This window comes from Megalobrama amblycephala, linkage group LG15, assembly GCF_018812025.1.
Source record: "Megalobrama amblycephala isolate DHTTF-2021 linkage group LG15, ASM1881202v1, whole genome shotgun sequence".
Classification (NCBI taxonomy): Eukaryota; Metazoa; Chordata; class Actinopteri; order Cypriniformes; family Xenocyprididae; genus Megalobrama; species Megalobrama amblycephala.
Window position 1 is genome coordinate 19,228,559 of NC_063058.1, and position 25,489 is coordinate 19,254,047.

The following is a 25,489-nucleotide window of genomic DNA, read 5'->3' on the forward strand; positions in this document are numbered from 1 at the left end:
AACCATTCCTCAACCATTTTTGCTTTGTGGCAGGGCGCATTATCCTGCTGAAAGAGGCCACAGCCACCAGGGAATACCGTTTCCATGAAAGGGTGTACGTGGTCTGCAACAATGCTTAGGTAGGTGGTACGTGTCAAAGTAACATCCACATGGATGGCAGGACTCAAGGTTTCCCAGCAGAACATTGCCCGAAGCATCACACTGCCTGTCTTCTTCCCATAGCGCATCCTGGTGCCATGTGTTCCCCAGGTAAGTGACATACGCGCACCCGACCATCCATGTGATGTAAAAGAAAATGTGATTCATCAGACCAGGCCACCTTCTTTCATTGCTCCGTGGTTCAGTTCTGACGCTCACATGCCCACTGTTGGCGCTTTCGGCAGTGGACAGGGGTCAGCATGGGCACCCTGACTGGTGTGCGGCTATGCAGCCCCATACGCAACAAATTGCGATGCACTGTGTATTCTGACACCTTTCTATCAGAACCAGCATTAACTTCTTGAGCAATTTGAACTACAGTAGCTCGTCTGTTGGATTGGACCACACGGCCAGTCTTCGCTCCCCACGTGCATCAATGAGCCTTGGCCGCCCATGACCCTGTCGCCGGTTCTCCACTGTTCCTTCCTTGGACCACTTTTGATAGATACTGACCACTGCAGACCGGGAAAACCCCACAAGAGCTGCAGTTTTGGAGATGCTCTGACCCAGTCATCTAGCCATCACAATTTGGCCCTAGTCAAACTCGCTCAAAATCCTTACGCTTGCCCATTTTTCCTGCTTCTAACACATCAACTTTGAGGACAAAATGTTCACTTTTATTTAATGGGTTCAGGGTGTAAGATTTGCTTACTTTGTCAAGAGATCATTGTGGTTTTATAAAGAGATGATGTCATGATGTTGCCATGTTGGAATTGTCATGTGACCTGACACGAAATTATTTAAAATACACTCCTGTGTTCACCCAAATGTGATAATGTGATGTGATTCTGTCCAGTGTTGCAGTGTTTTCATGAGGGGACATGAAAAATTGCTGCAAAGTATAAATCACCCTGAAGCTGAAAACCTTAAATTTATACCATGTTTATCACAAGGGCCGCTTATAAAAACTTGAAACAGGATCAATGGCCAGCATTTCCAGACTTGGCTTAAAATAAAGGGAAAAAACACACCTGTAGCTGTTAAGTAACAGCATTGGTATGCACGATCTGATATGTTGAGAGTCATCTACCTGATCTAAACTATGCTGGAAAATGGTTTGAGGGGTCTGTCATGTGACGGAGATGAATATTCCGCCATGTGCGACTGGGAAACTGTGTCAAAGCTGCAGGACTTAAACTTGTTGAGGACTCAAGGGCTTGTTCATGCAACACCACAGAAAAAGCTGCTCCACAGATGGAAAAAACGTATTTATCTCTTCCCGCAAAGAGCATATACTCTGTCAACTAATGCAACCTCAGGCTCTGGGCGGATCCCCAATGTGTTTACCACACCTTCAGCCAGTGGTGTTCGCAAGCACAGAGCAACATGGGTATACAGATGAAGAGATTGGGTGATTTTTGACAGGTTTATTGCGCTTGGAAAAGTTACAAAGCATGAAATTTGATCTGTATAGACAAAGGTACATGTTGGCAGAGAGAATGAAGGCTACTTGATTTAAGTTCTTAATAAGAGTCAATGGAGAAACAAAGGCCGCTTTTATGTCTGAATGAGTAATGCAATGTTTAAGCAAAGACTTTCATCAGTGCTATGTTGTAAAGTATATGCTATTCCTGAACTTTTGTTTCCTTCTGCTGAAGACTTTAATTGAAATATTTTGTTTCGATTGCTAATTTCCTGCTCTACAAGTCAGGAATATATTGTATATTCACACTTCATTTTTTTTTTTTTTTTTTTGTATAGTGTAATTGTACTCTAATGCATGTGAAAATGTGAGGTTCCAGACCTGGGAGGGGATGACAATAGAGTAACATTGCTATAGGCTGATTCACACGATTACTGCATGTCAGGGTTTATTATGATGTGTCGGTAAGGACATTAACAGACCTGAGAGCTTTAGCAGATGAGCTGACTGTCAGGAAAGCCCATCTGATATCATTGTGCTGTTGTCATTGTTTTTCTGCAGGTAGAGAGATCACAGAACCACGGAATGTGACCTTTGGCTAATTCATCAAAAATCACCAGCACTGTTTGTGCCTTAGGATGAACAGTTTTTTTTACACGTCGAGCATGTGAGTGTACACATCTTAATCTTTATATACATGTATGTTTAGGGCTTAAAACTAACTTTTTGCCACACCTGCCAATGGACGGTGATTTAAGAAAATTTACCAGCCATGAAACAAAAACAGGCATTTATGACTCCAATATTTTAGATAGTGAAAATTCACAATCCTCTATTCCAATTGACCCTTTGCAAAGACCTGCCCCCCTTAGTTACTGTTGCTTTGTCACCCACACGCAGTGTAAAATACATCGCGGAGCAAAAAGGACACTGACAACACGTCGACAGACAAGACAGAGTAGGTTACTTATGATATTACAGGGATAGTTCACCCAAAAATGAAAATTTGATGTTTATCTGCTTACCCCCAGGGCATCCAGGTGACTTTGTTTCTTCAGTAGAAGACAAATGATGATTTTTAACTCCAACCGTTGCCGTCTGTCAGTCGTATAATGCATGTCAATGGTAACACAATTTATAAGAGTCAAAAAACAAATTAACAAATTTGGAAGAGTCAAATCCAAATTAAACCCTGTGGCTCATGACGACACATTGACGTCCTAAGACACGAAACAATTAGTTTGTTCAAGAAACCGAACAGTATTAATAATTTTTTACCTCTAATACACCACTATGTCCAACTGCGTTCAGCACTCGGTTAGTGAGGTCTGAACGCGCTCTGATAACGGCAGTAATGTCTAGCACTCATTGTATATGCGCGAGCAGGGGCGTAGTTTGTGGGGGGGATGGGGGGGATGTAACCCCCCCAATATTCAAATCCATCAGTTACAACACCCCCAATACAATACAACCATACCAACGTTCAACCCCCCCAAAGTTGAAACCAAATTTACGCCCTTGTGCGCGAGACATCACTGCCATTGTCAGCGTGCGATCAGACCTCACTAACCGAGTGCTGAACGCAGTTGGACATAGTGGTGTATTAGAGGTAAAAAAATGATATAAATACTGTTCGTTTTCTCGCACAAACTGATCGTTTCATGTCTTAGGACATCAATGTGTCGTCACGAGCCGCAGGGTTTAATTTGGATTTGTATGCATGTTTTTTTTTACTCTTATAAATTGTGTTACCATTGAAACGCATTATAAGACTGACAGTCGGCAATGGTTGAAGTTAAAAATCATCATTTGTGTTCTACTGAAGAAACAAAGTCACCTACATCTTGGATGCCCTGGGGGTAAGCAGATAAACATAACATTTTTATTTTTGGGTGAACTATCCTTTTAAACAAAGTCCCAGCTTTCAAATTGTGTAATTTTTTTAAAGAAATTAAGTTAAGTCTAATGTGTTGTGACAGATTGCTCAAATAAACATGAATGAACATGAGAAAAAATGTTGTTGAAAACGTGGAAAGACGTAAATACACACCATTTTTCAAGTTCAAGTCCACCGAGGTTAATCTTCTAACTCCTGACTGCTTTGTCAGACAAAATGGCGGATTCTGTGTTATAATTGGTTAGATCGCTTGTCAATCAAACTCCCGGCGAATTTCAGTACCACAGCTATATAACTTTAATAGTCTACATTTTTTAATGACAAGTAAACAGTAATGCCTTTATAGTTTGGTTAACATTAAAAACGTAGACAGCAACAGGATTATTAGGATGCTGTCACTTTAAGACCAAATGCATGCACGGATCATGCATTTTCTTTCTCAACTGAAGACATAACCAAGATGTTTACTAGGTTACTCGCCGAGACTGGCATTTTTTACATAATTTTGTGTGAATTTTTCCGTTCAAGCTCAGGAAGGCATGAAAGAGAGCTCAACTTAGTAAATGCGTGCTGTCTGAGATGCAGCTTTCAGGGTGCGGGCTTCAGATGTAGAACTTCCTGTAAATATTGAATTCCCTTTTGCGTGTTCGCACTTTCGTGATGATGCAGCGCTGACCGTCAACTGTACAGAGCATCTTTCACGTTCATGTTCTCACAATATTGCATTTTTAGAATTCGTAAAATTTACCAGCCATCTGGCGACTGACACAGTTTCATATAGCCTACTCGCCAATACCGATTTTTACTCACTTTTGGCGCTTGACGAGTGTTAATTTTAGGCCCTTTTTGGAGAATCACACCGCATGACATTTTACAGTGTGAACTAACCTTGTCATTAATTCATTCATATTTTAATAGACTTATTGATTTTGAAACAGTCATAAGTGTCTCTATTATATTTCTTTTTTTTCTGCATGGTGGTTGCACCACATGACGTTTTGTTAAAATATTATTTTACTATTTTATATAATATATATCTATATTTAAAAATATATTTACCTAAAAATAATAATAAACAATTGTGCCAAACTATCTTTTTAAGAATTTATTTTTTTCTATTATGATAGTTGTACCACCCTGAAATGTTTTACTTTATCTCCCCCAAAAATATCCAAATGAATTGATTTCAGAAATTAAAAATAGAAGTGTATTCCAGTGGGTTCAATTTTAATGTATTTTCGAGAAATGTAATAGATCCAGTTAAAAAAAGAATTCCATGCCATTATCCCGAGTGCCTAAAAATAGTGATGAACAACATACCAAGTCCTTGTGGAAAGTATAAATTTGAGAGATTTTTCAAAGACAACTTGTTTTAATTGCTTCATTTGATTTGCTAGTAATAGCTAATAAGCACAGCTATTAAATTTGACTCATTTTGTGAGATATTGCTCAACCGAGTGCAAACTTACAAGGCAGCTGTCATTCACCTGCTAAGTTGTGATGAAAATGACATCTTAGTTTTATTACTTTGTTTCAATAGCTTGTTGGGCTGGTCCCATATCCTCAAGGGAAAAACTGTTGAACTTGTAAACTTAAGTTATTATGATGGTAAAAGATTGCTCCAAAATAGATCATTCAGACTTGTCTGCCAACCGTTAATCACAATTATAATACTTGATACGTTCAATGAAGAGGTTAGCAGTGAATTCGGATTGCTCTGTTTCACAATTTTATTTGGACCAAAATAATAATAATACAGTACACCCACATCAAACTCGAGATCACAGTGGTCGTTCATGATGCTGACAACGTTTGATCACCACTTCAATCACACTCACAGAGGAAAGGTCTTGGCACCTTTGCTTTGCTGTTGGAATCAGCTGTGTGTTTATCCATAGGGATTATGGCCTGTATTGTGTGTGTCCATGTGGGTAGAATGTGCTTTTCACTCCCACTGTTGTGCTTTTGCTCTGCTGTCATTAGCCGCCATGGCCTCTCCCCTTTTTCCTCCCAACTGTTACAACACAATGAGTTTGTTGTTTACATGTGTATAGCTCCAGTGAAACTCCTTCCATTCCTTCTGGTTATAGATAAACATTTTATTCAGACATTTGGTAAGAAATTAAACAATGTGATGTTTAGCAGAATGACCAAGCTGGTCACCAACCACTTTCTTATTGACACACACGGTCTTTATATCATTTCCTGTTTTGTTCTTTCTTCTGTATGTTGGTTGCACTACATTACTTTGATTTGGCAGAATAAAATAAAGGCAAAATGATTTTGTTAAAATATAATTTTTTAATATAATATAAGAAATTTAATAGGATTATGCAAAATGATTTAAATTAATGGGGCTTTGTTCCATTATATGATATCAGGGCAGTTCCATCACCACCAGGTTTTCATTTTATGGTGAACTGTCACTTTAAAAAGTCAAATAGGAAGGCAAATACCATCACTGGATCAGTTTCCAGTATAAAGAATATGGAGAGCAGCCTATTGGCTGAAGATAAGACAGGCAAATTATCCACTAAGTCATTGACTGTCTGAAAGTCTTCTCAGGTAGTAAGAAAAATGATTTAAAACTGTACGTTTTATGCATAAAACCAATAACTCAAAATATGGATCATAAATTCAATATCTTTGTCTTTTGCTGAGATGAGAAGTATCCGCAGCTGAACAAAGCTGGTCATATTTTTATGTCCTGTTTAAAAAGATGGAAAATAAAAAAGGACAGATTGTTAACCAGTTGAAAATTATAATGTATAGACATTATAAGAAGGTTATCAAGTACTGTTGAGAGTGTGTTGACAGTATGTGTAGTTGCATGGTTGAGCTCTAGAAAATTAATGTGGATTTCGAAGGATTTTTGACAGTTCAGCATAAAAGGGATCTTCAGTACAATATATTTTAGGCTTACTATGTGTTAACCTTTTAAAGAACAATAAATACCTCCTCAAAGAATCCAATGAAGCTTAATGATTAATGAAAAGCAATCAAAACTGTGGGAGATAAACAATTAGCAATGCCCTGAAGTTTAAAAACTTAATATGAATGAATTAATGAATGAATGAGGAAAAATAGGCTACTTCACATATTCCATATGCTACTCTGAGGAAATACAATAACAATCTGTTAACATTCCTTGAATTCTGATTCAATAAACAATGTATCTAGATAAGGACGGCTAGACATGGATTTATTCCTAAAAATGTTCCTTATCGTTGTTCCACATTTGTTTGTAGTAATGAATCGAGCACCGTTTGTGTGTTTTGTCTGCGCGTGAACGCGTCTTCCGTGAGGGGCGTGGACGCGTCCTGCCTCGAGCGCACAGTGCGCGTACAGCAGGCGCAACAGACAGCAGCGCGCGCCTCACACATCCAAAACAAAAAAATGGGACTTGAAAAAGAAAAATCCGAGACCAGTGTCATTATGGATGAGGATGAATTCAATAGATCGATCGAACCAATACTTGGAAAAAAACCGAAAGTGTATTCAGAAGACCTGGACAGAGATCCCAAAGATATTAACTTGCACTTAAAGGTAGGTGACAACTTAACGCGAAAGATATGTAACATATTTATAAAATTCTAATAAATATCGGTGATAAACAACTGATTAAACACCTGTGATAACGTGTTTATATTAGTTTCTTACAGTACTTTCACTTACCTCCATTCACGTGCGTTAATGTTTTTTAGAATGAGTCTATTCTATTCGTGTAGTTGCACATGCGCAATAATAATAATATTTTTTTCCCCCGAATTCAGTTTCGAGTACTATATTGGCATGATTGTTTTGCATAGAGTACTGCATTAATATAGAAATAAAGTGACTTTCTGCAACACTGATCTATTGGTATTTGAGGGTGTGTATATAAATTTGACATTTCCTTTTTTTTTTTCCCTTTTCCTTAGAGTTTGTGCACTATTGATTTTCTTATTTCATGTTTGATTCCACAGATTGGTTTTGAAGACATCATTGCTGAGCCCATCTCCACGCACAGCTTTGACAGAGTGTGGATCGGCAGTCATGCTGTGTTCGAGCTGGTGAAATATGTCTTCTACCGGATTCTCACCACGTTTCTGGCTATTCCTATGGCATTTATTGCGGGGATTGTTTTCGGGATCCTCAGCTGTATACATATTTGGTATGAAAAGGCTTCTTGCTGGGGAAGGCTGTTGGCTCTTTGTTGTATTTTCCACAAAATATTTGCCTTGGCCGCTTCCCACCTAGATAAAGACTGGCATTTGACAAAAATGAAGAAGTACCATAGAGAAAGTCTTGCATTCTGGTTTAGTGCAGCACAGGTGGACCTGCATTTTCACATACGGTGGAAAAATCCACACATAACTCTCATTGGATTGTTAACATTCTAGTCAAGTGGTTTTCTCAGACTTCTTAGGGGTTTGACACATGCAAGCAGAAACTTGGCAAAGCTTGGTGCTTGACCCTTGTGCAGTTTAGATCAGCAGCTCTTTCAGGGTCAGTGTTGTTCCTGAGGTGCACATATTAGCACAACTTTACAACCCAGGGTAGCAGAGTGACCCCATTAGCTTAGGAATGAGTAGTGCTGACAAATAAGCCAGATAAGATCAAATGTCAAGATGTCAGTGTAGTTCGAAGGGAGAAGAGAAAACTATTTAGTGAATTTTGCATGTCTAAGATGTTACAGTGGGTGACGACTTATATTGTGATGTTTGTTGTCTTTTCTACTTTTCTAAATGAGTGTACTTATAATTTTAGCCTGGTATATGCTAAAACAGTTGAAAAAAAATCTCATCCCAGAATATCATAAGAATAGGAAATGGGCTGTTTTTACTTGGGGTCAGTAAGTAACCACCTAGCATCTACCCAGAATTCCCTACCAATCACCTAGTACACCTTAGCAATTGCATAGGAATGTGCTAATAGGACTTTGTAAATCTAAGGTGTTACAGATATGAATGATGCTTCAAATTGTGCTGCTTGTTGAGGAGTGATTATGTTTTCCAAACTCCAATCAGCCATTTGTCAACACCCAAGCAACCACCTAGAACATCAAGTACAATGCAAAAAAACGTACAGAACCTCAATAACCACATAACAACATAGTAACACCCTAACAACCACCTAGATTGCAAAGCATAGTGCTAAAAAACAAATAGAACCTCAACAACCATAGCAACACCCTAACAACCACCTAGATAACCAAGCATAGTGATAAAAACCACACAGAACATTAGAAACTGCATTACAATGCCATAGAAACAACTTAGATCGTCAAGCATAGTGCTAAAAAACAAATAGAACCTCAACAACCATAGCAACACCCTAACAACCACCTAGATAACCTTAGACCGCCAAGCATAGTGCTAAAACCCACACAGAACCTTAGCAACTGCATAGCAACACTCTAGCAACCACTCAACCTTAGTGCTAAATACTACACAGAACCTTAGCAACTGCATAGCAACACTCTAGCAATCACTCAACCTTAGTGCTAAATACTACACAGAACCTTAGCAACTGCATAGCAACACTCTAGCAACCACTCAACCTTAGTGCTAAATACTACACAGAACCTTAACAAAATGCCCTAGCAACCATCTAGAACACTAAGCAAACTGTAAAAATCACAGAAACCACATAGCAACACCCTATCAACCACCTAGATCAGTGGTGTCCAAACTTGGTCCTGGAGGGCCACTGTCCTGCAGAGTTTAGCTCCAACTTGCCTCAACACACCCATCTGGAAGTTTCTAGTATGCCTAGTAAGGCTTTGATTAGCTGGTTCAGGTGTGTTTAATTGGGGTTGGAGCTAAACTTTGCAGGACAGTGGCTCCCCAGGAGCAGGATTGGACACCCCTGACCTAGAATATCAAGTACAATGCTAAAAACCTCACAGAACCTAAAAAAAAAACACATAACAACATAGCAACACCATAACAACTGCCAAGCATAGTGCTAAAAACCACAGGACCTTATGCACTGTAAAAAATGAAAAGTTGAGAAAACTTAAAAGTTTAAGGCAACAAACTTCAGCAGATTTTTGAGTGTTCTCAACTTGTTTTTGTTGGAGATTTTTGAGTTTTCTCAACTTTTTGTCGTATAAAATGAATACAACAAGTTCTACTGAATCTACTGAAGTTTGCTGCCAAATTTTTAAGTTTTCTCAACTTTTCATTTTTTACAGCTGCAAAGCAGTACCCTAACAACCACATAGCTTGCCAAGCATAGTGCTAAAAAACAAATAGAACCTTAGCAACCACATAGCAACACCCTAACAACTACTTAGATAACCAAGCATAATGATAAAAACCACACAGAACATTAGAAACTGCATTACAGTCACACAGCAACACTTAGAACACCAAGCAAACTGCAAAAAAACACACAGAACCTTAGCAACCACATAGCAACACCCTAACAACCACTTAGATAACCAAGCATAATGATAAAAACCACACAGAACATTAGAAACTGCATTACAGTCACACAGCAACACTTAGAACACCAAGCAAACTGCAAAAAACACACAGAACCTTAGCAACCATATAGCAACACCCTAGCAACCACCCAAACATTATTAAAAACCACACAGAACCTGAGCAACCACATAGCAATGCCCTAGCAACTGCATTCCAACACCCTAGCAAACACCCGCAACATTGAGGAGGTCAGTTTTGACCAAATGAGGCACAATTTCTTCAAGATTTTTTTCAAAAATGTGGTTAATTATAAATGAGGTTAATTTTATAAATAGATGAATGCCATGAAAGACATTTAATCTTATAAAAAGAAAGTTTGTTACAAAAAATAAGATTTTAGACCTGTGCTGTAAATACTGGAAACACACTTTGTTTTATTTCACCTCTTATTAATCCCTCATGGGCCAGTCACGCTCACTGACAGATCTTGCATATGTGTTTAATGTCAACGATATCAAAGGTGATGATTAAATGGAAACACCTGAAATGAAGGTTAATGCTTTGCACACTTTCCAGGGTACATTTTTACTCCAGAACAAAGAGAGGAACACGTTCACCTTGATGTGAATGATTATTATATAAGTACTATATATCAGCACACATGATGATATTTTCCATCCGCAGGGTGGTGATGCCAATGATCCAGGGCTGCATGATGACACTGCCCTCCACCCACGTGATCTGGACCAGCTTGATGGACATGTTTATAGGGCCTTTCTTCTTCAGCATTGGGCGGTGCTTGTCCTCCATCAATGTCAAGACTATGCAAAATTGATCAAGTCTCGATCCAAATCTAACTCCGCATAGAAGTGTTGCAGAATCTTTCTGTTAAGTTCTTTTGGCCTCCTTTTTGAGGGTTATTAGCTGAAGGATAAATTATCCTTGACTTCTGAAGCACAGAGAAGAGAAAGATCTTTTCTTCATTTCAATAGGCAATTGCAATATTCATTCCGTTATTCAGCCACTGACATGTGAACCTCATAATGGGCGGCGTCAGTGCTGACATGCTTTTTCATTACTGTTATGTAAGTCTAATTAAGCTTTTGTGTTAAAATGCGAGACTTTTCAAAGATTTTACTGTAATGATTGAGATTTTTTACCTTAAGAATAAGATATTTTGCTACTGCATGTAATGTGATATTGCAATAAGCGCATGATGTGCTTGTAAGGAAAAAATTATGCAACTACTTCCAATAGGGTTGTAGTGTCGTGCGATTTATTTCTGAGTTAATATTTATAATGTTTGAAGTTGATCGATTTTTATCAACAAGAGTAAATTAGATGATTTGACGCCATTTCAGCGTACAAACTATTTATGATTTTCAGGTACATTCCAATTATAGAGAGCATTCTATACAAATATATAACATATTTTTCTTCTGTATTAATGACTTCTTTTTGTAATGATAAAATAGTGCCCATATGGCGATTAGTTTGACTTGCAAAGCCACATTTGACATGCCGTTTGCCATTGATTGTGCTTTGTTAGTGGCTCTACAGAGTAAATGGAATATTTGACTGTGCCATGGAACATTAGAGGCTCAGGTGCCGTTTCCTCACCCCTGTTGAATGATGTCATGTAGCAAACATGCTGAACACAGCTCAGCTTATGAACTAAATGCTTCTCAGTTCACAAATAAAATTATTTTTGGAAGTTGAATGGACTGTTTTCTTTGCATGGAGATCACTGTGTGGCACATGGAATGTTAACCTGACAAGATTTAACATCTTGTGCTATGTGAAAAACCCTGACATGTTCAATGCAGCAGATATGCCTGAGGATAACGGTGTACCTGCTTAAAAAGTGAATGTTTTTGGAGAAGGTTCTAAGGGTATACCGAGTTCTATGTCTCATTCCGCATTCTGATTTTGTAGAATAAGTACTCTTTGTCATTCATGGAGACGTTAATTTAATGTAAAACAATAAAAAATATATGTAAAAGGTTTAAACAGGACTTAAAAAGTGCTACTTTTTTAACATGAGATACAGCGACCTTTGGCCGCCTATCACTGTCGTCATTGTTTGCATGTTTTGCATTGTATGCACATCCCAGCACCTGAACTGGATAGCTAAACAAATATATTTTAGGTACAATTAATGGACACCAAAAGATGTATAGATAAGTAAAGTAAATTATAGTAAAGTTATAATAAGTATCATATATTGAGAAAAACAAGATTTGCATTATTGCTGAAAGCATTCCAAACTAAAGTGCAAGTCTCGCCTTGAGGCGTATTTTGGTATGCAAACCAGCCTTAGAATAGTCATGTTTCAGGTTTATATATTTCAAGTCAAGTTTGAATTTCTTTACAGAGCTAAAACCTTAAACTAAAACTAAAAAAAGTAGCCAATAAGTGTTATATGCAATAACAACCTAAATGCACATCAGCATGCATGACTAGGCTATGTTTAACTGTAAAATAGGCTAGTAGGATGGCTAGTTTGGTCAAATATAAGATAGTTTGGTTTGTTTAACTTTTAATTTTGGTCACTATGTAGGCTACGTCTATTTGTGTTGCTATAGAGTTGTGATACTTAGGCTACTCTAATAGTGCGAGTGGATGTTTCTGGTAGTGTACGTACAGGAAAAGTTGTACAGTGCCCAAATATGCCTCCCATTTGGGAAAAATCACGTCAAAATCTCCAACCACTTAAACTGCGTAGCTGTGTGAGTGGCAGGCTAATGGAAGGTTTCATTCATTGAACACACAGCATATCCTCAGTGACTGAGAGAAAGAAACTCCCACTCGATGCGATGAGAGGCTGCAGGAGAGATAAAAAAAAAACATTCAATAGATAAATCTTTATGGGACTTTAGTTTGCAGAAAAGAGGGCTGTTGTAAGGAAGAGGACTCCCCACAGTAAAGCAGAATCCCCACGCCTCCCACACTGCTTCCTCTGTACTGATTGTCTTGTTTTCACACATTCATCTGATCGCACTTCAGTCACTGGAGGACAGCATGACTAGCGGATACAAGGACGGGACACCTGAAGAGGTAAGAATGACACCTATTTTACCTCAGAAATCTTTTATTTTTTATGCCAATTCGTTGAGGAGGAGTCATTTGTGCAACAAAACCTTAGTTGAGTTGGCTACTTATTACTCAAACAAATTTTTTTGTTGTTTATCAGCATCTGAAGGCTGCTGGCACTTACTATTAGTTAATATATTATCTTTTACTGGCACGTATTTGTTCGGCAAGCCTCCCTTGTTTACTTTGTGCACACTTTATGCAAACAATTGGATGGAATGATAATATTAGCTAAAATATTGAACTGCTCACTAATTCAATGGGTGGAATAATGTGCAGGTTCGCAGCGCATGTTGACAGAGCGCAATTGAATTCTTATTTTAAAAAAATATATAATAATTCAAGATAGCTAATGTATTTTAAGCACGTCCTTAAAGTTATTTTCAGTTTTATATATATTTTCTGCTGTGAGAGAAGAGCACAAAGCACGCGCAGCGTGTAAAATGGCGCCCCCCTGCGGCGGGTCGCTCTACTGCGTTCCAGAGGGGTGTGGTGCTTCATTTCTATCCGCTTAAAACCATCCCATGCCAGGGCTGTGCTGAGTTGCGCCCCAGTCTCCCCTTCACGCTCATGAACTTCATTTTCTGTTTTCTTTGGAACCGCAGGAATACACTCACTCACCGTTCATCAGGAAACAGGGGAACATTTACAAACCAAATAATAAAGAAATGGATAACGACAGCATCAACGAAAAGACACTTCAGGATGTCCACACCAAGGAGATTGACCTGGTCAACCGGGACCCAAAGCATTTAAATGACAATGTGGTGAAGGTAGGACATTTACTTCACTTTTTCTTCTTTATGCAACTTTTTTCTTTGGCCAGTCACTTTAATAATAATAAAAAAGCATTAATATGAATCAACTGCACGCAGCTTTTCATACGTAATTAATTTAGTAATGTCATTTATTAACAATCATTTGTATTATAATTATATAAATATCTTTAATATTCAGAAACATCTTCAAAGAGCATTACAGTTTATACATAAAATATCCCAATGGATTGGCGTTGTAACTCAACAGAAAGTTTGGCTTCATGACAGAGGCGATGAGTCACTGGTCAGTTTGTCATGGTGGCAGCTGTCTTTCATATCCTTGAAGAATTATCTGTTATTTTACTTGCAAAACCTTAAAGTCACGCTTAAACGCACATGCATTCAGTCTCACCTTGTCTCTAGCATATGATACTGATGTGCTGGTGTCCCTACCAGGCTTCCTTAGGTGTTTTGGAGCAGCAGATGGTTTCTAAGCTGGTTCTACCAGTGGTCAAACTGTTACTGGTAGAGAATGGTAGCTGGTCAACCAACAGGGTGGAAACAATTATCACTGGAGCAGCTGTCTCCGCAATGTGAAATGTTGGGACTGTGGCACAAGTTTGTGAAATCCGTGCATGCAATAATAGCGTGGTGCTCTTATTTGGACGGGCATGTTGCTGTGGTAACTCCCATGCGGTGACGAGCTGTCAAAGTAAGGTCTTTTTTTATAGAGGAAATATTAACAGTTTCCTGTTTTTGAGCTGCACACCTAACATTCTTAGTGAAAATTTTCCTGGGCGTGGGGGGATGCCTTGCATAGCAACTCTCCCAGAAAGAAAAGTCGATGGGTCACCTGATGATACAGGAATACACTCAGCTTTCAAAAATGACCCCCCTGCATCCATCTCCACCCTTTTGCAATATTTTTTCACATGTCTTTTTCCATCCCACCACAACATGACACTGAGTCACATCCCCGAGGACACATGCAGTTGAATGCCTCTTATGATTTGACTGAAAATTGAATCCAGAGAACACAAAAAGCAAGTTTTTTGTTTATAATTTGCTCAGAATTATGGAATTGATGTCACAAGGACTCATTTTGTGCACACAGTCCTTTTATTTTGTCCTTAAAAGGGGTTGAGCACTCGCAGTGGTCTTGCGTAGGAGAGCGTAGCAGGGAATTCCCATCTCCATTTTCACAAATTCGCTGTACACGCACACACACACACACACACATGGGGCGTTCCTCTGGACCAAGATTCACTCGTGGTCCAAGTGCACTCCCACAGACATCCACATCAAAGATCCTTGTGTGCAGAAACACATGCGTAGCTTTCCCTTGGAACAGAATATTTTCCTCTCGTAAAAGTGCATTCTTTTAATAGCACACTGGAGCAGGATTCCACGTGGGAATCTGGCCAGAGCACAGTCTAGGGCCGGGCCACACGAAGACCTCCGTGTAGTCATCACGAATACGTGTGGTTACACTAGTAGTGTTTGCAGAAGTGCTTCCATAGCTAATACAGTAACAAGGATTTGGTGGGTTTGTTCGTCACTGCACATGAATTTGCTATTTGAAATGAGTCACGGGCTGTTGCCATGGTGATCGAGGATTTAGAATAATAAACAATGTAGCTATAATTGTTTTTAATTTAAACCATTGTGGATTCTCAACAATGCCATCCATTGTTTTTGCGCAGCTTTGGTCTGTCCAAGTTCAATATTTTGATGTATACTGTGTATGGAGGAGTACTTACATTTATTTATGAGCATGAATTCAATCAATTTAAATATGTCATTAAGTTGTATGTAAATATTTAATTGCATATTTAAATATGTAATTAACTATGTTTATTCATCAGTTTGAAATATTATTTATTTATTATTTTTTTTTTTATATTTTACTTTATTATTGTTAAAAATAACAATTTATTAAATCCATTTACGAAATCTATTTAACAGGAATAATTAAATCAATTTATTATTTATTTATTTGAAAGCCTATTTATTTGTCAGTTTGAAAAGTTATTATTTTATTTCTATATTATTATAAATATGTATTTTATATATATATATATATATATATATATATATATATATATATATATATATATATATATATACACATTTTTTTGAATATAGCTCATTTTTTAAATAAACATTAATTAAACATTAATTTAAAACAACATTAATTAAATAAACAGTGACTTATTTATATACATTTTTACTTTGTTTTGTTTTATTGTTAAATTTCATTTGTCAGTTTGAAAAGTTTATATATATATATATATATATATATATATATATATATATATATATATATATATATATATATATATATTTAGTATAGCTACATTTTTAAACATTAAATAAACAGTTAATTAAATAAACAGACTTATTTATTTACATTTACATTTTGTTTCATTTTGTTTTATTGTTAAATATTATTATTATTATTAAATAAACTGTTAACATTATCATTCATTTTATATCATTAAATAAACTGTTTTAAATGATCTTAAATGATTGACTTTATCGGTTTTATTCCTTTTATAAAGTGATTTATTTATCTATACTGTTATTTTAAATGATTAAATTGATCAGTGGCCCTCCTACTCCTCCATAAACTATGGTGATTTATTAACTATGTGGACGGGTCATATATAATCACAATCCCCCAGGTCTGAAGAATTCAAGTTGATACTTCTGTCAGTACAGTGAGGGTGTTATCAGAGAACACTGTGCAGTCAGCTCAAGAACTGTTTATTTTAACTTTGTTGAAAGTCATAGTTGTAATATTCAAGTAATGGAAACTATGTGTCCAGCCAATTGGGATATACTGTAGATAAATGAATGGGGAGTATAGGCTTATATAAGACTGTATAATTTGGTGTTTCGTTGCCAACTTGAGCCATGATGGTTTGAAGCCTTTGGACAAGTAGTAATTTATCATTTTACTCTTACAGGAACTTCAATTTACTCTAAACACTCCTCTATTTTGTCCAAAACTGGTTGTGTGCCTACCAGGTGGCTTTTTAGCTAACTTAACCAGTAAGCTTCCTTGGTCAACCAGCTTTGTGAGACTGTGGTGGTTAACCAGCATGTTTTCTTCTAGTGATCCAAGGCTATGCTGTTTAAACTAGCACAAATAGTCTAAAATGGTTTAGTCTTTACTTTTAAGCAAAACATTAATTTTAAGGTATTATCAGTTTAAAGATCACCATAAACAACACTGCTATCTTTTATTAGAAAAAAAATAGGTACGTCTGTTTTGTTGACTAGTTATTCTGATTCAAACAGGAGTTCTTAAATAAATATTAGCTTTATCTTGACTTCCATGTGTGACTGTGAAGGACGGGGTGTGTTTGTGTGTGCTTTTTCCCTGTATAATCATAAGTGTCACAACTGAAATAAACACGTCTTTATTTAAAAGTCTATACAGTGATGGCGTGAGGTTTGCCAGCTCTGGGAAGATCTAAAGCATATTAAATGAGTTTTATATTTACATGTCTTCTCTAAATGTTAATGTTTGGTGTCAGGCACTATCTAATCCAATCTGCGGTTGATACAGAAGGTTTAGAGATAGGTGACTTGGGCATGAACCAGGTCGTACCAGTCTGAGTGAACCAGAGCAGGGTGCTGTGTAATGTAAAGATGCTGTCTATGAGGAATGTGGAGATGGGTGAAGCGGGGAGGAGGAATTGTGCTGGATTTCTTAATGTCAGCCCACTTGATATGGATGAACTAACATGTTTCTGCATGTTTTCATGTATCATGATACATCAAGCTTTTAAAGTATTTTATTCATGTAAAAAATTAAATATAATATTAAAAAAAAGTATAAAAATAAATAAAAAATAAAATGAATAGGCTCCAGCATCCTTCTGGAGAATGGATGGATGAATTGTCAAATTTGACAGATAGATGGACAGACAGATAGGTAGGTAGATAGATAGATAGATAGATAGATAGATATAGATAGATAGATAGATAGATAGATAGATAGATAGATAGATAGATAGATAGATACAGACAGACAGATAGGTAGACAGATAGATAGATAGACAGATAGATAGATAGATAGATAGATAGATAGATAGATAGATAGATAGATAGATAGATAGATAGATAGATAGATATAGATATACAGACAGACAGATAGGTAGACAGATAGATAGATAGATAGATAGATAGATAGATAGATAGATAGATAGATAGATATACAGACGGACAGATAGATAGATAGATAGATAGATTAGACAGACAGACAGACAGATAGATAGATAGATAGACAAACAGACAGATAGACAGACAGATAGACAGATAGATAGATAGATAGACAGACAGACAGACAGATAGATAGATAGATAGATAGATAGATAGACAAACAGACAGATAGTCAGATAGACAGACAGATAGATAGATAGATAGATAGATAGATAGATAGATAGATAGATAGATAGACAGACAGACGGATGGACAGACAGATAGATGGACGGACGGACAGACAGATGGATGGACAGATAGTTAGATGGATAGATAGACAGATAGATTGATTAGACAATTGATTGATTGATTGATTGATTGATTTTAAAATATCAATAATAATTTGAAAGTTATTCTTGAATTTCCAAAATGACCTGTATTATGACACATAGGAGACAATTTTTGAAATAATATTAAAAGTACTTCTACTTCCTGAAGAACATTTATAATCCACCAGAGGGCAGAAGACATGCAGTAGATTGTCTACAAAATGTTTTTCGAAAAAAGTATTTATCATGTTAATTATGTAAAGGCCATCAAATATGGGTTAATTGGAAAACAGTTCCAATGGGTTAGTTGTGCAAAATGAAATTATGTCTGATTTTGATTATACAAATACAAAATGATTTAATTCTGAAATCCCTTTCATCTCCAGGTGGACTTTGAGGACGTGATCGCTGAGCCTCCCGGCACCTACAGCTTCGACGGCGTGTGGAAAGCGAGCTTCACCACCTTCACAGTAACAAAGTACTGGTGCTACAGGCTGATGACGGCCCTAGTGGGCATCCCGCTCGCCCTGCTATGGGGCATCTTCTTCGCCATCCTCTCCTTCATCCACATCTGGGCGATGGTGCCTTGCGTGAAGAGCTTCCTAATCGTGATCCACACTTTCAGTCGAATCTACTCCATCTGCGTGCACACCTTCTGCGACCCGCTGTTCGAAGCCATAGGGAAGTGCTTCAGCAGTGTGCGGGTCACCACCACCAAGGTGGTGTAGGGACAGGGAGAAGGAAAAGGGCCAGAGGGATAGGGTGGGATGGGGGAATGGAAACCAATGTCCGATGCAGGGAGATAAATCACATGATAAACCTCTATAATAAAGAGGGAGAGATGGAGGGTTGCACTGTATTTAGGTTGGCCCTTAAGTAAGACTCTCCTCTCCACCTCTTTTATGAGCTTTGTCTCCTGTCAGCTTTGGATTCCTTGGGGCGTAGGGGACGTGTGTTAAAAAAATTATAATTTTTTGTCATTTGTTAGAATTTATCAACGTAGGAATACCGTTTCAGCCTGACTTTTGAAGGAACAGTTCATGCAAAAATGCAAATTCTGTTATTTACTTACCTTTATGTCATTCCACGTCAGTCAAGCTGCATAAACGTGATCCACATGATTTGAGTGCTATTTTTCAAATCATATGATTTATATGAAATATAGAATATGAGTCATATTGACTACTTTTGTGGTCTTTTTTGGGGATTTTTGTCCTTTTTGGTGCTTGATGGTGGTCACTAGTGTTGGGGAAAGATACTTTTAAAAGTAATGCATTACAATATTGCATTAATCCCCAAAAAAGTAACTGATTGCGTTACTTGGTTACTTTTTATGGAAAGTAATGCGTTACGTTACTTTTGTGTTACTTTTTCTCATCTGGGCTGGGCTGATTGTTTTGATTGTTTCACACCAAAAGGGAAATGAATAAGGAAAACAAAGTAACTTCAGTTACTTATTTGAAAAAGTAACTCAGATATTTATTGTAAATTTAAAAGTAATGCGTTACTTTACTTGTTACTTGAAAAAAGTAATCTGATTACATAACTCGCATTATTTGTAATGCGTTACCCCAACACTGGTGGTCACTATCATTAAATAGAATATAATTTATAAATATATAAATAGAAAGAAAATGTATTTTTTAAGTTTCAGTCGCATTAGCAATTGCTCGGATTCCTTTTGAAGTAACTGGATTTCGACCATGAAAATTTGCTGAACAACAGAAAATGTGACTGCAGTTTTATCGTTAAATATTGCGCAGTTTGGAACGACATTAGTTTGATAATGACAGAATTTTCATTTTTGGGTGAACTATCCCTTTAAGATTTGCCTGCTGGGACAAGGCTGTGAATTTGTTGTGGGTTTTTTGTTTGTTTTTTTGTCCCCTATCGTTCATTGACTTTCACGTCCAATTAGTCGGTCCAAAATAGTTCCATCTAAACATTATATACAAGATTCTAATATTTTTGCTATGTTCATTCTTCCATTTGGGTACTATCACCCTTTTTCGTCATCAATGGGGTTTATGTAATCCAAACGTTTTTTGGTTTGTTTTTGGGAGAGGGTTCGGGGGAACCGAACGAATATTCAAGAAAAAAGTAGGCGTGGCCCTGCTGATGTTAAGACTGCCCGTCACACTGCATGTTGCTACTAAATATGGTGGATGGCCCGAACACGGGGCAAAAGAGGTGCCCTCACTGAACCCTTTGCCAACTCAGCATATACTAACAAAGAGACTGTTCCTGGCTCTGACATGTAACGCTTCAAACCGGTCGTCATGTCAACAGCTTTTTGAGTGGCAGAGAATGTCTTTACAACTTCCAGAGAGACATCATGTGAAGCAAGCAACTATAGGACATAAAGCTAGCGAGGTCGTGAACTTTTTTAACACGAAAGCACATTACCACAGCCTTAACATTTACTTTATTTGCAGTCTTTGAAGATGAAGAATTTGTTTTTTGCATTTTATTTTATTTTTTTTAATGTTGTTTCTGCAATACGAAGTGACATCATTTGGTTTGGAATTTTGTCCCGTAAACAAACCTGTCTGCTTCTCTGTTTATTCACTGTCACATTCACACACACACACACACACACATTGGCAAAGACTGGCAGCAAACCAAAGTTTCCAGCATCAGAGGCTGCTGCTAAAGTGGGGTTTATATAGTATTTTGTACTGACATTATGCTCACTTCTGTCACCTTTTGTCTACCCGCTTTGACTCGGTCACCTCTTTGTCTACCTGCTGTCTTAGTATCTATTGCAATGCATTTGCTTCAATGAGTCTGCCTCTGTAGATGAGATCGTATTTTTATATGAAAACTGAAATTCTCTTTCCTTGCTTTTACTGTAAAATCACATAATGCTGTGCACATTAAAGAAAATTTAATATAAATCAAGTTGATTTTATTTGTCTGGTCCGTTCAGCGTCTTTATTTGTGACGTTTGCACCGCTGCAAATTCACAAACAGGCTTTGCTTTCTTGTCATAAAAAAAGTATTTGATTAAATGGCTTTGATTTCATTTTAGGACTTTGTTTAAAGCCCTTTTGGGCTGCTTTAACCTCTCTGTGGTCATTTTAGGGCTTTATTTATTTGTGTACAAAACCAGCACAGTCCTTGAACCCACGGCAATTAATACTGAAGTATTTAAAGAGAAGCCAAATATAAGCACGTAAGCTCAGGGTTACTAAAACAGAGAGAAATAAATCAATGTGCTTATTCATTTTCATGTGCGTCTAGTAAGTATTTGGACTGAACCTCGAAACATTTTTCTTTTGTAATACAGTTTAGTGGCATGGATCCTCTAGTCTAATGAAACTAGACACTTTTTACCTACTTATAGAGCTGAAGCCTACATCAGTATTATTTTAGTATTTTGTATTCATAATTAATTTTTTTGTATTTTTTTGTTTGTTTTAATTTTAATTTTAGTTATAGTTTTAGTAAAAAAAATTTTTTTTTTTTTTTTTTTTCAGTTTTAGTGATTTTACATCAAGTTAAAATGAGAATTACTGCCTTTGTCAACTAGGTAAAAAATTACGTTTAAGTTTTTGTACATTTTATTTCAGTTAATTTCAAGTAATGACTTTTTTTTATTGTTTTGGTTTTGGTTTTAGTTAACTAGGCCTATAATAATCCTGGCCTACACGTTCATAAGAATCATAACCACAATAAATAGGCTATGTTATAAGCATCATCTGAAAATATTTCCTTTTATTTTCACACATAAATAATGGGAAAGCCTGTCAGGAGAACCCGTATTTGATAGGAAAATAACCTATATTCAAATCTGTAAAATGCTTCAAAGGAAATGTATCACCCCCTGCGGGAACTGAGGATAATAACACAGAGAATTACCTGCTGGTGCGTGAGAAATGATTCCCGAATCGTTCATTTGAATCGAATCTTTTCTTTAACGAATCAGGCGAAAAGTATATTGTAGAATTCCAGAAGTTTGGGGTTAATTACATTTAGAAATATATTTTTTGAGTTGTTTTAATTTCTTTGTGTTGCTTAGGTTGGGAATAAATTAGAGAGAATACCATTAACAAGTGTCTTAATTCGACGACTCAAACAAACATGACCGGAACTGTTCAGGGAGCACGAAATTGATTCATATAGCTTGATTTGTGAATAATTTCGATCGTTATAAAACACCAGCAAAGGTCCTCTAAAATGTTTTGAATTTTATTTATGGAGCATCTAATTTCTTGACGAAGATTTCAATCTGAATGTATTTTTAAAATTCATGTAGCTAAAACAAATATGGTAGCCTTAGCCTATGTAGCTAAAATAACATAGGCCTATAGGCAATTTGTCAGGTAAACATTGAGAAACCTTAACGTCACCATGTAAAAGTGTTACAGGATTGTATCGTTGTTGTGTGATAACACCTCCTTCTGGTAAATAAAGACAATAGCAACCATTATATGTCTTTTTGATTATTGTATCTGTTGAAAAAAACAGCATATGCTGGTTAAGGTAGGTTTTGAAGCTGGTTTGAGCTGGTTTATGCTGGTCCTATGCTGGTCCAGGACAAACCAGCATACCAGCTTCAAAACCTACCTTACCAGCATATGCTGCTTTTTTCAACAGGGTGGAGGAGTCACTGAATTGATTAATGTGCAATTACGTGTGTTTAATATAGGCTATTTAATGTAGGCTGCTATGTACTTTGATATTATGCCCAGTAAAACTTCTGACAGTGAATAACACAGAAGATTTATAGTTTAGGAGACTGTTCATTTTCCCCTAGCCCCGTGGGCATCACAGCACCTGTTTCTTTCAGATGTTGTGATCATCAGAATATCTTCTGCTATGAATATACCTACACAAAACTGCACTGAGTCATAGATCTAAACTCTTACACAGACGGTACAAACACAGTCACGTTCAATCAAATCTCAGCTGGTTGATCAGACAGAACAGATGGTACTTTCTGAGCAGCCATCCACCTCCACCAGGTTTTCATTTCCACTGGCAGCAGTTGAATCATTGTCACCATAGAGGCAATTGTCTCACACTGTATATTCAGCTGCACAGAGAAATCTGAATCAGGGAAATGATCACAGTTTTTGTTCAAATTTCAATTGTTTCAAAGTGTTTTTGTTCATGTTGTCTTTTTGAGATTACTGTGATTACTGAATCTGGAGGTGGAAGTGGTTTGCTTTGTAAAAATTTTCTGGACAATTATCTAACAAGGGAGTGATTATAGTGACCAATGCTGTTTGTAAAAATGTAACATAAAGGATGATGTTGAGTGAATGAAGGAAAGCTCTTTGAGAAAAACAGTGTGCTTAACTGAATTGAATGTGCACTTACATATGGTAAATTGTAGGCCTGCTTCTTTTTCGCAAGGGACCTGAAGCCCTGAAGCTTCATTCCATTCAACAAAATTAAAAACAAGATTATCCAATTTGAATAAATTCTGTTGTGTTCACTATCAAGGACCAGGTTTTAAAATCAATATGATTATGAAATAAATCAGAAATGAAGTTGAGACCGGTCATGTGACCCAGAAGAAAACAATGCCGACTGGGTGAACTAATCAGCTTAAGTGCTGTAAAACTGGTTTGAGTGTATCTCTAAAAGTAAAGTTTAAAATGCAGCTCTGTTAAAACTTTCCTGAAATAACAATGTCAAATCCGTTTCTCAATATATTACGGCAGAGGAAGATAAATTCAAGTTGCTTTCCACAATAGATAGGCTACTGTGTCTTATTTTCCTCTGTGATTTAAATACATTTGATTCAGATCTAAAGTTTGCCTGATAAAACTGCATCTTTCATTGTCTGAAAGTCATACATGTATTTCTTTAAAGGGTTAGTTCACCCAAAATTAAAATAATGTAATTTATTACTCACCCTCATGTCGCTCAACACCTGTAAGACCTTCGTTAATAATTCGGAACACAAATTAAGATATTTTTGTTGAAATCTGATGGCTCCGTGAGGCCTCCATTGACAGCAATGACACTTACTCTCTCACGATCCATTAATGTACTAAAAACATATTTAAATCAGTTCATGTGAGTACAGTGGTTCAATATTAATATTATAAAGCGACGAGAATATTTTTGGTGCACCAAAAAAATAAATAACGATTTGTATAGTGAAGCTTCGCAGCGTTATGAATCTTTTATGTTGAATCAGCGGTTCGGAGCAACAAAGTCACGTGATTCAGCAGTTTGGCGATTTGACATGCGATCCGAATCATGATTGATGCTTAATGAAGCAGTGTTTTGAAATCAGCCATCACTATATAAGTCGTTATTTTGTTTTTTTGCACCAAAAATATTCTCATCGCTTTATAATATTAATATTGAACCACTGAACTCACATGAACCGATGTACCGATGTAAATATGTTTTTAGTACATTAATGGATCTTGAGAGAGGAAATGTCATTGCTGGCTATGCAGGCCTCACTGAGCCATCGGATTTCAACAAAATTATCTTAATTTGTGTTCCGAAGATGAACAAAGGTGGAATGGCATGAGGGTGAGTAATTAATTACATTATTTTCATTTTTGGGTGAACTAACCCTTTAAGGCATTACACTGTAACAAAATAATTTAATGTCATCAGTCATTCTTCGCAATATATGCAATATACTGATGTCAAGGGGATAGTTAAATTACTGCTGCTGATGTCTGCAACACTTAAAAGCCCTTTTCCAAATGAACCATGGCAGGTTTAAATGATCAGTCGTCAATGAGGTTTTACAGTAGGAGAATGACCAGGTCAGCACTAACCTGGATTTTATTGACCTTAAGGTCATAAATAAAACCTGAGACGAAGTTAGAGTGGGTAGTAAATCTATACGGACCAGTTTTTTAGATTATCTGTGGTGTCCTCCCTCCACTCACTCTGTGTCAAACACCAGATCACACCTTTTATTGATTAGTTCATAAATCTGGAACACTAGGACTGGGTCACCACTAGGTGGCGTTACGATACCTTGAATAGAGCTCGAGTTATCCTGTATACGAACTTTGTAGCACAAGAGGGGGACAAATAAAAACCACATTACAATCTATCGTTAAAATGACACGTTGGCCAAATCATTTCAGAAATATGTTGTTTTTTCATGATATTATGATAAACCTCCTCACTTCAAAAAAGACCACAGAATATTTGTGAAATGTGTCATGCTCACGAGGCCTTCAAAAAAAAACAGTAACATACCATGGCAGGTGCTGGATGAAGATACTGCATTGTTGAAGAGA

At 36.9% G+C, this 25,489-nt stretch overlaps 2 protein-coding genes across 2 annotated transcripts; both read left to right on the forward strand.

The window, feature by feature from the left end:
- The first annotated feature begins 6,748 nt into the window (after positions 1–6,748).
- cav2 (caveolin 2) lies at positions 6,749–11,591 on the forward strand. Its single transcript, XM_048158148.1, has 3 exons — positions 6,749–7,004; positions 7,424–7,611; positions 10,556–11,591. Exons 1-3 carry the CDS (start codon positions 6,855–6,857, stop codon positions 10,704–10,706), a joined length of 489 nt encoding a protein of 162 aa, XP_048014105.1. The 5' UTR covers positions 6,749–6,854; the 3' UTR covers positions 10,707–11,591.
- Positions 11,592–12,642: 1,051 nt separating this feature from the next.
- Positions 12,643–21,157, forward strand: cav1 (caveolin 1). The gene is made up of 3 exons (XM_048158147.1): positions 12,643–12,928; positions 13,570–13,737; positions 18,647–21,157. Exons 1-3 carry the CDS (start codon positions 12,893–12,895, stop codon positions 18,986–18,988), a joined length of 546 nt encoding a protein of 181 aa, XP_048014104.1. The 5' UTR covers positions 12,643–12,892; the 3' UTR covers positions 18,989–21,157.
- The last annotated feature ends 4,332 nt before the right edge of the window (positions 21,158–25,489 follow it).

What these genes read in the sequence shown, in the direction of transcription:
- cav2 (XM_048158148.1), top strand. Translation starts at nt 6,855, where the DNA reads ATGGGACTTGAAAAAGAAAAATCCGAGACCAGTGTCATTATGGATGAG. An exon ending in ATATTAACTTGCACTTAAAG is followed by an intron (nt 7,005 to 7,423) that starts GTAGGTGACAAC and finishes TTGATTCCACAG; the next exon opens with ATTGGTTTTGAAGACATCAT. An exon ending in CTCAGCTGTATACATATTTG is followed by an intron (nt 7,612 to 10,555) that starts GTATGAAAAGGC and finishes TTCCATCCGCAG; the next exon opens with GGTGGTGATGCCAATGATCC.
- cav1 (XM_048158147.1), top strand. Translation starts at nt 12,893, where the DNA reads ATGACTAGCGGATACAAGGACGGGACACCTGAAGAG. An exon ending in AGGACGGGACACCTGAAGAG is followed by an intron (nt 12,929 to 13,569) that starts GTAAGAATGACA and finishes TTGGAACCGCAG; the next exon opens with GAATACACTCACTCACCGTT. An exon ending in TAAATGACAATGTGGTGAAG is followed by an intron (nt 13,738 to 18,646) that starts GTAGGACATTTA and finishes TTTCATCTCCAG; the next exon opens with GTGGACTTTGAGGACGTGAT.